The sequence below is a fragment of the Lates calcarifer genome, linkage group LG1 (genome assembly GCF_001640805.2).
Source record: "Lates calcarifer isolate ASB-BC8 linkage group LG1, TLL_Latcal_v3, whole genome shotgun sequence".
Classification (NCBI taxonomy): Eukaryota; Metazoa; Chordata; class Actinopteri; family Centropomidae; genus Lates; species Lates calcarifer.
Window position 1 is genome coordinate 1,604,285 of NC_066833.1, and position 12,826 is coordinate 1,617,110.

Below are 12,826 nucleotides of genomic sequence, written 5' to 3' on the forward strand. Positions count from 1 at the left end.
GTCGGTGATATAAAAGAACTGAAGTTTGGTACCCAGCCCTAGGTGGATGTCAGGTTTGGGTCCCCACAGTGTGATGAAAACCAGAGACACACACACAGAGAGACTCTCACTCACACATAAATGCTTGTGGAGTCGTCTCTGGTGGATAATTCCTCCTGCGGTGGAACACAGCCTAATGCTCCCACCGTATCTCAAAATACCACCGCAATTAGCGACAGTCGTCCCCATTGAGCGCTGCAGCGTGGGGTCAATTAACGTTTGTGAGGTGGCGTGGCAGAATCTGCAAAAAGACATGAAGAGGATGGATAATCACATTACGGAGCTAACAGGCTGCTTTTGCCACACGGTGTAATGAGATGCAGAAAACACAATCAGACCAGGAAACGGCTGTGCAGATTTCCAGTCCAGTCTGAGGAGGTGAAAAGCATTCTGTGACTGAATGACAGAGGCTGCTCTGCTTTTGTTTCCACTCATCAGCCATGTTCTCCCTAACAGCCAACACTCGGGCCTGCAGCCACTCTAATCCCCACTCCCACCCCCCACCGCCCTCAGCCGTCGATCCAAGCCAACCTCACGCAACCTCAGGAGCCGCCGGGTGGAGTGGTGTCAAATTCTGCTGCAGTGACTCCGGCGCTGATATTCAGCAGTCAAACCATCATGTCAGTTCATGATGTAACAGCCGGCTGTTTGCCTCCAGACAATAGATGAGCTGTTTGTTGGTGGTGATGATGATGATGAGTGGTGTCTGTGTTTCCCCTGCCTCACGGGAATCACTGTTTCATCGTCACTCATTATCATCTGCCTGTTATGTCACATATACACCGGGACAGGCTGATTGACTCAACCCTAACTTACACTCTGACTGATCATTATTAAAACAGAGCTGAAACCATTAATTAATTGGCACGATTAATCAGGCATGAAGCAGTTTCTGTTGTCTGTTGCCTCTTTCTGAGACTACAGACATTTACAAACACGAGTTTACTCTGTGGCTTTAGTGTTAGCACCTGGACATTGGCTGGTGGATCCTTTGGGTCCTGTGGGTTTCAGGGTAGGGGCCTCCATGGATCTGGCTTTGTTCCAGATCATCCTACAGATCCTGGATCAGACTGGGATCTAAGGAGTTTGGAGGCCAGGTCAACACCTTCGGCTCTTTGTTGTGTTTTTGTGGTGTGGTGGGAGCATTGTCCCTGTTGCCATGTAGACATTAAAACACATTCATTCCATCATAGATACACAAAGCACAGTATACCTGTCAGAACACAGGGACAACAGTACAGTGCAATACAACACAGGATCACTACATATGAAGACAAAAGAGCCCAAGTTGCAGAGTATGGAGAAAATAAACTGCTCAGCTCCATCACCTGTGCAAATTCAACCTACTGACTGCAGCACACCAAAAGACTAAACTAACCTCAGATCATTTCTGCTGCTGAACAGCTGCTAACAAAGACACCAAGATCAGAAACACTTCAAGTTCATTCTCCGTGTTACCTTCATCACTGGTAGTCGAGGCTGAAATGGGTCATGTGATCGGAACGTGACCAACCAGGGAAAGATACATCATGACGTCTGTGCCGTCGTTTCCAAAAGTCTCAGTAAAACACAACCCCACAGTTTTCAATCTAAAACGTGCCCAGCAGTGTTTCTGTAAAGGAATCCGTTTTCAGGGCTTGAAAATGTCTATTTGCTCATGTTGCTTTCTGTTTAGCTCTTACGTTGGTCTATGACCTGCAAGAAAACTGAAATGAGACCGAAAGCCACGATACAAATGACCACAATATTGTATTGATATTGACAGGAAGAACGAACCACAAGGTGTATATTTTGTTGTCTTCCAACTATGTGTGTCACGTGACTATTTTGGTCCAGTCACAATCAGAACTATCAAACACACACCACTAAAGCCCTGTTGAGGATCAAACCACAGCTGACTGACTGACAGGATATTATTCCGATAAACATGAGTTGATGATAGTCTGAGCTCAGTGTGGAGAGTCCCTCATCCTCCTCACAGCTCAGTGTTTGTGAACCCTGCTCCTCCTCTCCATGGAGCTGAGGACGTCACCCAGGTGATGTGTTACCTGGAGCCTCGTGTTTATGACTCCAGCAGGTCTGAGCTTCAGCCTGTTTCTACCATTCAGTAAACAGCTGTTTGTCACTGCTGCAGTTTGTCCAACGGTTCATTCATCACACATACTAATAATCTATGTGGTGTTACTGAGTGGATCTACTGGGAACAGGTAACGGGAAAAACAACAAGGAGGTTGATATTTCTGAGCTTTCGCGCCGTGAATAAAGACATCAGCCAGTCACAGACTGTCAGAGGCTGATCTGGGTCAAAGGTTCCTGTTCCTGTTACACTGTGGAGTCAACATTTACTTCATAATCTTCATAATTCCATGTTGGACCACAGGAAATCATTCGTGCCAGCGGCCGTCAACCTTTTCAACTCCTTCTCAATTGATTGATCTCTGGACAGGTTTTTTTCCACCTACGTGCAATAATCTGACAACACTTCTGTCCATACTTCACTGTAAAGTTTAACTATGTATATATTGTAGAGGTGTGACGAGATCTCGCGATATAATAGTGTCGCAATATTTCTAAATCTCGAGACAGTATCCAGCTGCAAGTAGCATGACTGATGAAATTAGCATTGAGGATACCCCCCGCCACTTTTAAATTGTTGCAGTGTTTTGTGTTCCCAGTAGACACCAGCAGCAAAGACAGCTATTGTAAGTCTTTGTTGCACAGCATTGAGTCGCACTTTGATTATTGTTTGTAATTAAAAAAAATAAAATGTGTAGAAAAATGTAGTTTTATTATTTTTTGCTATTTCTACTGTTTTTATTTTTCATGTTCAGTTACAAGTTAGAAACTCAGACAGAGACGTTTCAAAATGACAAGCAGTGTTTAGCATTTTGTGACTTTCAATCAAATAAAAGAATCTGTCCAGTCATTTCAGTGGTCAACAACCTTTTCAAATTTGTATCATTATTATTACATTTGATTTTATTTGTATATTTAATTGGAGCAGTGCAACACAACACATTTCCAACAAGACATCAATAAAGTATTTCTGATTCTGATAGATTTTGTCATTGCAGTTTTCTTAAAAATAGTGTTAAAATTTCGTTCCTGTGTATCGTCACACCTCTAATGTTTTTTTTTTAATATTTTGAAGGTGGTGGGTTCTATCATTATTTTTAATCTTATTCTATTTGTACAGGTGACCTGGAGCACTAAAGTATTTCTGATTCTGATAATGAAAAGTGGAAACAGAGAAGTTGTCCACTGTCACTTTAAGTCCAGTCTCAGAGATGAGGCTGGTTTGGTTTTAACCGTCCTGTATGTCAGAGTCAAACTGGTCTTCACTGTTTTCTCAGTCAGGTCTAACCTGAACCCGTGAGGCCTCAGCTCTTCATTGTCCTGCTGCGTCACATGTGGACAACGACAATACAAACGTGTGTTTGTCTGACTCGTCCTGTGTTCTGCAGCAGGTGAAGCCGACAATGACAAACAGCGACGGCTCTGTGTGCTGCTGAGGGGTCGTCAAGGTGACTGGATATGAAGGACGCCCTCTGCTCCACCACATCCACCACCACCATCACCATCATCATCATCATCAGAGCAGCAGCATCCAACCACATCATCCCACACAGGAAACCAGCGGTCATCAGTATCAGCTGTAGAGTGGAGGTTATTAACCTGAGGACACTTTTTCTAGAAGCTGAAGTAGAAACAGAGCAGGAGCAGAAAGCCCTCTGTGGCTCTGGACTCACTTTCGTTCCTCCTCCACCCTCTTTTTCTTTCTTTTCTTACTGGAGGTGTCTTCACAGGGACCTCGGCTCTCCTCAGTCTGACTGTGACACTTTGTGCCATTGTTACAGACCTGCTCCTCCTCTCTGTGGTCAATAACAACACAGCGCATCAGCCTCTCATCGCATCAGCTCCACCTGCACCAACCTTCATGTCTAACAGATAATAAAGCTGCAGGTCCGGCTCTGACTCGTGCATCATGATGGAGGCTGTTTGTGTGATGGACTGAGCGCGGACCGGGGGAATAAAACACGTTAACCGCGGCAGAGAGAAGCACTTCTTCTTCTTCTTCTTACCGGTTCAGGCGGCGGAGGAATCCGACGGCAGCTCCTGGTGTCAGAGCGTTAATAAATCCCGGTGTCGGTGTGCGTGAAGCCGGAGACGATCCTCCGTCTGTCTCCTCTCAGGCGCTCTGCTGCATCTCACCGAGCCGCCGCTGATGCTGCTGCTGCTGCCTCCGGTAGGACGGAACCCGGGGGCGCGTCACCGACAGAGCGCCGTGCACGACGGTCGGGTCTGGTCTCGGTCAGTGGGAACGGACCGGTGGATCCTGGGACAGCGGGGGAGGGAGGGGGAGAGGGTGGGAGGAGAGCTGCGATGAGACATTAAATGACACAAAGAGAGACAGAAATCTGACCTGAGACAGAAAGAAAAGTCTCTATCCTAAAATCTGACACAGACACGTCACTAATGACATCACCGGCGTGGGCGTGGCCGAAAGTCAAAGATGCCAAGGCATTTTCTATGACCCGGTATAAAACTAATCACCGATATCAATGACACTGATCGATACTCATTACTTTTTATTCTATTTAATAACAAAATGCTTTGAATGTGTTTCAATCATCACTGATTATTAAATAACAGCTGTTCATGATGTGAGCTCTCTGAGCTGGAGGTCAAAGGTCATCACTGCAGACTGTTCCTGTGGCCAGTTTATTCTGTTATTGATCCTTTCCTCTCTGGTGTTGATACTTAAAATCGATCAGTCCAGAACTCTGCAGTCCTGGTTCAGGACTCTCTGGTCTCTGCCACATCTGTCACGTTTCGACCTTATCTTTGTTTACGTACTGTTTTCATCTGGTGTTGGTTTGTGTTCTTTAAGCTTTGGAAACCTCAGCAGACTGTATTCTCACTGTCCCGTGTTCGCTGACGGTCGTCAGTGTTTTCAGACCATCAGTGAGTGCTTCTTGTTGAACAGTCAGAAACTCCAGGTGGACTCCTGGTGAACATATTCAAATCCACCTTCATTACTGAGGCTTCATTAATGATTGTTGACATGAAAGCAAACAGAACCAAGCAACCATCCTCAAACACCTGGAAACAGCAGTCGCTTAAATAAAAAAGCGAACAGATTCAACAGCAATGATGATAATGAAACTGTGTGTTCACTGCCTCTATCAGTCTGCTGACGGCCACAGCTGGAAGTAAAGACTCTAGATGACGTGAAGCTTTGGTCAGAGGTTTATCATGAACAGCAGCTGCACCAGGCTGAGAGATAATCCAATAATCCAACCACAACCCGTCATTAGTTAGGTCTTGTTTGTTTGACAGGAATCTAACATGTTCTTCACTGGACTTCAGGTTGGTTTTTGTTCCTCAACAATGAACTGAAATAATATTGAAACCGCAACAAGACAAAGATCAACTCCAACATCCAACTCACAGGAGCTGGAACACAGCATGTGTTCATTAGAAGACATGTTGTGTTGTGCTGTTTGTCTGGTTCAGACCTCATCAGCAGCATTTTACATTTCTGTCACTGAAAAACAATCAGAATATTACAGATCTGTTTCTGCTATGCTATGCTAAGCTAAGCTAAGCTAAGCAGCTGCTGCACAGACATGATGGTCTGACCACATCAGCTTCAGACTTCCTGAACCACTGAACTGCTGCAGATGCAGAGGTCTGTGTGCCTTTACTGACAGCGTAGCTCTGTGATGTTCAAACCACCACAGGCAGATGGAAATCAGCACCAGAGTGAATCCCACTGGAGAAGAGTAAATATAGGCTGATAATAAATTCCTGGGCAGCAGCAGCAGGAGCTCAGTGTAACCTTGGCAGCAGCGTCAGTCCCAGAGGGCGGCGGGGAAGCAAAACAGAGAAACTCCACCTCCACCGGGGCCGAAGCTGCAGCAGCTCGACGGGCTGACACACGTCACGTGACCTGCTTTTACATGAAGAAGAATTTACTGAAGCACTGCTCTCATATTAAAGGAAAGTTTCACGGTTTTTCACGTCTGTCTTAAAGCAACAAACTGTAACTTCACTGAGCAGCAGCACCCTCTGCAGACACCAGGGGGCGCCACGGCCGCGGTGCATGTGAAACACTGCTCAGGTTAAATCTTTGACCTCAGCAAAAACACAGCCATCACAATATAACCTGTAACATTACAACGTGTCAGTGTCTCGGCACATTTCACATCATAATCCAGTTTGTTTCATACGGATGTTTAAAACTAAATACATGGACATTTCAAACTCAACTCACACCAGTTTACTCTGTTACCCAGTACAGCATCAAAACACATGGGAATAATTCCTTTCACTCCAGTAATCAATGCTATAATCACATAATTTCACTGAAGTGTTCCCAACAAATTTATAATTACAACACACAATAATAATAAACACATGAACCCATACCAAACTCCATTCAAATATAATAATCAAAAATCTGTCACCTATCTTCCTGGTCCACCACCTGCACAGACCCTCCACTGTCACAACCTTTACACACCGTCATATCTGTTCAGCTTCTCCGGTCAAACACGTTTGTGTGAAATGTAAAGGAGAAGTTAAGTGAAATGCAGTAAATGACTTCAGACTGTGTTTGTCAGAGATATTTCTGATGAATACAGAATAAAATCCTGGCGATGGACAGTTTGACTGAAGCTGCTGAACTCTGAGCTGGTTATCTGGCGCCTCCTGCTGGAGCTCAGGTATAACACCATCCTGCTGAGGCAGCTAAAGGACAAACAACCTGTTGTCTAAAAAAACAATATATGAACATTTCTACTGGAGGAGTGTGAGAGCAGAGGTAACCTGAGGTCTGGTTTGGCTCAGAGGCTGCGTGTGTCAGAGCCACCTACAGACCATAATCCTGCTGGATCTGCACTGAATGGAGAGAACTGTGTGAAGCCAGACACTTTACAAAGCCACAGATCATCTGTGTATTTAATGGATGAGTCACTGGACCTCATCAGCACCAACACAGTGGAGTAAAACCTAAAACACGCCTGGAGAGCCTGGTGCTGAGACACATCAGGACAGTCACACCATCGACCCACATCAGTTCACCTGCAGGGAGAACAGATCAACAGAAGACGTCACAGCGTGTTGGAGCACCTGGAACACAGGAACTCATATGGAAGGATGCTTTTCACTGACTATAGCTCCGCCTTCAATACAATCCTCCCAAACAAACTCACACTCAACCTACAGGACCCTGGTCTCAGCTCCCCACTCAGGAACTGGCTTTTGGACTTCCTGACCACACGCACTCAGTCTGTAGGACTGGACAGATATATGTCTCCAACAGGCCCCAGAAGCCCCTGGTTGGCTTCTGGAGAGTGTGCTGAGCAACAGCCTGTCAGCGTGGTTCAGCAGGACTCTGCAGAGTCCGACATCCACTCCTCCTGCTGTCTCCGTCAGGATCATCCACGATCCATCCATCCAGCACACCACCTCTTTGATCCAGGACCAGCAGGATGGCCTGCAGCCTCTTCCCACAGGCAGTCAGACTGGAGAACACCACCCCCCCACTACCTCTCCCCCGGCCCCCTCCCCTCCCACAGCAAAACAACACACACTATCTCCCAGAATCACCTTCAGCCCAAGCTGCTGCTCCTGCACGTGTTACATTACTTACTGTGTTTTTAATTTGAATTATCTTTAATTACATGTAAATATATTCTCTTTTTTTATTTCTCTCATTCATATGTGGACTTCACTGCACGACGCTGCCTTGCTGTCTCACTGCTCTCTGCACCATGACAATAGAGTTCTTGACTTGTTTTTATTGTGTGAACAAACAACCCTGGGAAATTCCTACATCCTCAGTTCATTCAGGTGAGTGGGTTAGGTGCTGGCACACACACACACACACACACACACACAGATCACGTTTACACAACTCTGCTTTCCTCATTCCTCATGATTAACACACACACACACACACACACTCTTCACAGTGTAACAGCTGCAGAGTGGAGTCACAGTAAAAAGTCACAGAGACAGTTAAAGTTCAGCAGTTCATTAAATCCACTGTAAATGTAAATGTACTCCACTGACTGTGATACACTTCCATCTGTTACAGTGCATTTGTCTATTATGTGATTTGTCCCAAACCAAACTCCATTCAAATATCCTCTAATTTAAGGAAACGAGGTCATCTGTGATTCCTTGTGTTCTTAACTTAATGTTAATTCACAGTTACCTCAAACATTTGTTTATTTATTTATCAGCTGTTGTTAATCAAACCTGCGGTCACACGCAAACATGACCTGTTCACGCGTGTGTTGTGTAACAGTGTGTCAGGCTCATGTTGCTGCAGCTGATGGACTTTTCTTTGTGCAGCAGTCAGCAGAAGAGGAGGAAGCAGCGCAGAGGAGAATTTCCACGGTGTGAGAGGAGTTTCCAGTCTGGGCGGAGCCACGCTGCAGGAAGTCCGATGCAGGAAGTCCAGAGTCCGCTGTAGTCTCTGGGTTATTTCAGCTGTCAAACATGTTCCTCCTGCCGCACCGGGACGCGTCAGTCCGCATCAGGCTCTGAGCTGGAAGCACTGCGGACTGTGCGCGATGAGTCAGGCCCTGCTGCTGGATCTGGTTCACGGCTGCTGCCCGACGTGCGCCGGCTCGTCTCTGCTGGAGGAGTCCGCCTCAGACTCGCATGTGTTCCTGCTGTGCGGGAAGCGTCACCGGGACGCTGAGGAGACGAACGGCTTCTCAGACCGGTTCCTCAGCGCGTGCAGCAGCGTGCAGGTCCTGGACTCCGGCTCCACCGCGGAGTGTTTGTACCGCTTCAAGCAGACCGTGGACCAGCTGGACCTGAGCTCCATCAGGGTTCTCACCACCCCGCGGGGCCGTGACGCGCTGGTCCCGTACCAGGACCTGCTGTTCACGGCCGTGTACACGTTTGATTACAAAGTGAGGTCGGTGGGCACTTTCACCTGTCCGAGCTGCTCAGGCTCCGCCGACACGGACTCACCTGGTGAAGGAGTCCGAGAAGAAGAAGAAGTGTCCGCGTTTGTGCAGCAGCTTCCTGCTCTGAAGGGGGAGATCACCGTGCTCAAGTCAACGCTGATCCCAGGTCGGTTTCATAACAAAGAAATCTGTTTTACGAAATGACAACTTTATATTTCACTCTCTCATTAATAAAGAGGACCGCAGCACTGACCACTGATTTCCCAAAGAGTGAAGATGTAAACACACTGAACAGATCAGACTGGTAACAGGCTGATCACATACCAAACTCCATTCAACTTTCTGCCAATTTAACTACATCATTACCGGACTCCGTTAAGGCATCAACCACTTTAATAAAGCGTATCACCTCCCACTGTGTTGATGTTAAAATATGAATGAAGACTTTTGCTCTTCACCTGTCTACATTTATTTGAATAAAATGTCGTCCCTCATATCAGCGGGTCTCCAGTCTCTTCCAGGAATATTCTAGGTAGACTGTGTAGTATCATGGAATAACAGAATGATGTTTATTGTTGTAAAACAGGATGTGGGGAACTCTCCTTTACAAATAAAGTTCAAGTTCTGTTTCTTAACAAACCAGGAACCATTCAATGGACAGGTTTATGACCGTATCAGTCTGAATCGTTCTCTCCCTCTGGTTCTCTGTCTGTCAGACTGTTTCGGTCATGGCTTCAGTACTCGGACAGGTGGCGTGTCCTACATACCAACCCTGTCCTCCTTGAATCTGTTCAGCAGCAGCAGGAGGAGGGACCCCGGGGCCGTGGTGATGGAGAACAGACGCCGACTGGCCCTCCATGCCGGCTTCCACCCCAAGCCGCTTCGCCTGGTCAAGGTACTGGACTTTTACTTAACAGTAGTTATCCTGCACAACACCAAGGATCATAGACTGGACAGTTATGACTGCTTTTAACTGAAACCTGGGTAGACGGAGATAACAGTGCAGCTGTTCTTATCGAGTCGACCCCTCCCGGCTTCAGTGTAATGAGTGAAGCTGGAGCGCATAAAAACGGAGGTGGAGTTGATATCTTCTGCTCTCTGCTGCTGCAGCTTCGACCTTCACTCATGAACCTGTTTCCTGCAGGTGAACCATGCCAGTGATGTTTGGGTCATGGGCAAAGCTGAGCCTGAGAGCTACGACGGGATGGTGACTAATCAGACAGGGATTGTTTTAGCAGCTCCGGGAGCCGACTGCATGCCGATCCTGTTTGCTGATCCGGTGTTAAAGGTCATCGGAGCAGCTCATGCAGGTGGGTGTTTCAGTCGTTTACTGTGGCGGGAAATCTAAGACGGTCTGGTGTCCGAAGGTACAAAGGTACCAGGTACAAAACGATAGATGCACAAACCAAATAATGTCAGCTAATGATAATTTTCCTCAGGGTAAATGACGCCATCATTGTCTCCATTTCATTTGAGTTTGTCTATTTGAGCGTGTGGTGCCCCCTAGAGGCAGAACATCTTTAGACATGGTTGTTTTAGCGCCACCATGAGGTCAGTAGGTGTTTTGTTATAAGATAAGAGACTTTATTTATTCCACTTGTGGGAAATTTACATGTTAAAGCAGCAAGAAACAAGACTGACAAAAATAGAAAAATAATGATATAATACAAAATATACATACATATATATATATATATATATAAGAAAGGCACAGAAGGGTAAAAGTCTCTGTAATAAACAGAAAAATGTACAGTTGTAATATAGTATTTAAAAAAAATTGAGAACTGGAGAGATTTCTGACATGTCGGGTTGTTTCTAGACATTTTGGTTCCCCATGTGAGGCAGTTCACCGGCAATTTCAACATTTTTCTTCCTCCTCCTTGGAGGGCCTCAAGCTATGAGAATCCTCACATGACCCTGATTGTGTTGCTGGGTGTCGTTGTTTCTGAGCTTCAGAAGAGCTTCAGAAGACAAATTAAAAATATAATCAGGGCAATAAGAGCTCTAAAAATGTTGATTTTCATCAGTAAAATCAGATTGTCAGCCTCTGTAGCCTTGATTATTTTCTACTCATCCTCAAGGTTGGAGAGGGACCCTGATGGGGGTTGGCATGGCGACAGTGGAGGCCATGGTAACAGAATTTGGTTGCCAGGTGAGCAACATTGTTGTGGTGGTGGGACCATCTGTGGGGGCGTGTTGCTTCACCAAGGAGAAGGAGCAGGCACTGGACTTCATCCGCATCCACCCAGACTGTGTCCCTGATCCAGACTCAGACAGACCACATGTCAACATCCGCCTCGCCAACAGGTACGGATCAGAGTGTGATACAAAGGGTTCATTACTATCAGGTTTCACTTCATATTTAATATCAAGACCGGTGGAAAACTGGCAGCATCTTGGCCCAGACTCAAACAAAGGTTGGGTGGACTGGGACGAATTTTTAAGTTTAAAGATCAGGTCAGTTTAAAGGTGTGTCAGGTACATTAGGTCAGGGCTAGAGAATGGTGTCACCTGCTGGACTGTCTGTGGGAAATGAGACATTAACTAAACTTCCTCTCCCAGAATCCTCCTCCAGAAAGGTGGGATCCTGCCTGAACACATCCATGACGACACGGTGACGGACCGGCCCTGTGTGACGCCCTGCACCTCCTGTCACCCTGAACTCTTCTTCTCCCACGTCAGGGACGGGCTTCACTTCGGCACCCAGGTGGGCTTCCTGTGGATCAAAGAAACGGCAGAACAGGCCCAACATCCAGCGGGCGAGAGCGAATTAAAGTGAAATATTTAATCCAGCCTGTCATAGTGAATAATGACTGGTTCAATCTGTACAGCATGTTGCACAATTTGTATTTGGTGTTCAGCTGTTTAAAAGCATATTAATACTGATGTCAAATAAACTTTAACTGCACTGAAAAGTCCCAGTCGAGTGGATTTTATTTAACAGACCAATTAAGATCAGCAGCTGTTAATGTTCTTTAACAAGCAGCTCAGGTGCAGGTAGGAAACGGTGGCCAAAACCCTGCACACTGCAGGATCCCGTGAAGAAATACATATCATGACCCTTTCAATGAGATGGTTCTATCTGTGATCTGAGTGGTTTTAGAGATATTTAAATAACAGGCCCCCTCTCTAAATGTCAGATTTTTAATGGGGTTTTCTAGAGCAGGTGGATCACAGATGAAATCTTTTTATACGCAGAGTTTTTCATTTTCAAACAAGATTCAATCTGTTAAAGCAGAACAGAAAGCAAAGATTTACTTGAAAAATACCTCTAGTCTTAGTTTAAATCAACAAAGTCAAAATACTCTTATGATAGAAGAATGATTTAAAATATACTCACACCAAATAAGAGGACGCCACAAAGCCAGTCCTTCATGCAGCAAAGTCACTACTGATAGTTACTTGGCTACAATCATCACGCAGCTGAGATGTTCCACACAGATTCAAAGCTTGGAATTTTTTTTGTCTTTCATGGTGGTCACCATGTCCAATTAGTTTCTGATTAGATGTCCAAAAATTCTTGCAGCAACTTGGTCGGGAGACAGGCAATACTACAAGTTTGAACCCAACCAATCACTGTTTGTGTCCCTGACACGCTGTCAAGAGCAGGCTAAACCAACAGGCGGCGATATAACACTAATGTCATCCTACTGGTTAAGGTGAAGGAACACGACGTATAAGATGTCACAGGCAGGAAAATACCAACAATTCGGACACGTGAGACTTTCTGTTGGGGTGTCATGGGTCACCTTTTCTTGGATTATGTCACACTACAAAGTCTGTTAGTCGTTCTAAACAGTCAAATTTGGATTTGATGTTGGGAATGTGTCATCCATGACAACATTGTGTCACCTGAA

The 12,826-nt window shown here is 45.8% G+C and overlaps 2 protein-coding genes across 2 annotated transcripts in view; one reads left to right on the forward strand and one right to left on the reverse strand.

The window, feature by feature from the left end:
• enox1 (ecto-NOX disulfide-thiol exchanger 1) overlaps window positions 1-4,490 on the reverse strand; it is a 106,476-nt gene extending 101,986 nt beyond the window's left edge. The window contains 1 exon segment of the mRNA XM_051074026.1: window positions 4,122-4,490. The gene's annotated coding sequence lies outside the window, so the exon portion shown is untranslated.
• Window positions 4,491-8,382: 3,892 nt separating this feature from the next.
• Window positions 8,383-11,884, forward strand: lacc1 (laccase (multicopper oxidoreductase) domain containing 1). Its single transcript, XM_018674192.2, has 5 exons — window positions 8,383-9,135; window positions 9,686-9,864; window positions 10,114-10,279; window positions 11,051-11,276; window positions 11,532-11,884. Exons 1-5 carry the CDS (start codon window positions 8,625-8,627, stop codon window positions 11,746-11,748), a joined length of 1,299 nt encoding a protein of 432 aa, XP_018529708.1. The 5' UTR covers window positions 8,383-8,624; the 3' UTR covers window positions 11,749-11,884.
• Window positions 11,885-12,826: the final 942 nt, after the last annotated feature.

Excerpts from the sequence above, each read along its gene's own strand:
- lacc1 (XM_018674192.2), top strand. The coding sequence starts at position 8,625 with ATGAGTCAGGCCCTGCTGCTGGATCTGGTTCACGGCTGCTGCCCGACG. Across the intron at positions 9,136-9,685 it reads CAAGTCAACGCTGATCCCAG|ACTGTTTCGGTCATGGCTTC; the intron begins GTCGGTTTCATA and ends TCTGTCTGTCAG. Across the intron at positions 9,865-10,113 it reads AGCCGCTTCGCCTGGTCAAG|GTGAACCATGCCAGTGATGT; the intron begins GTACTGGACTTT and ends TGTTTCCTGCAG.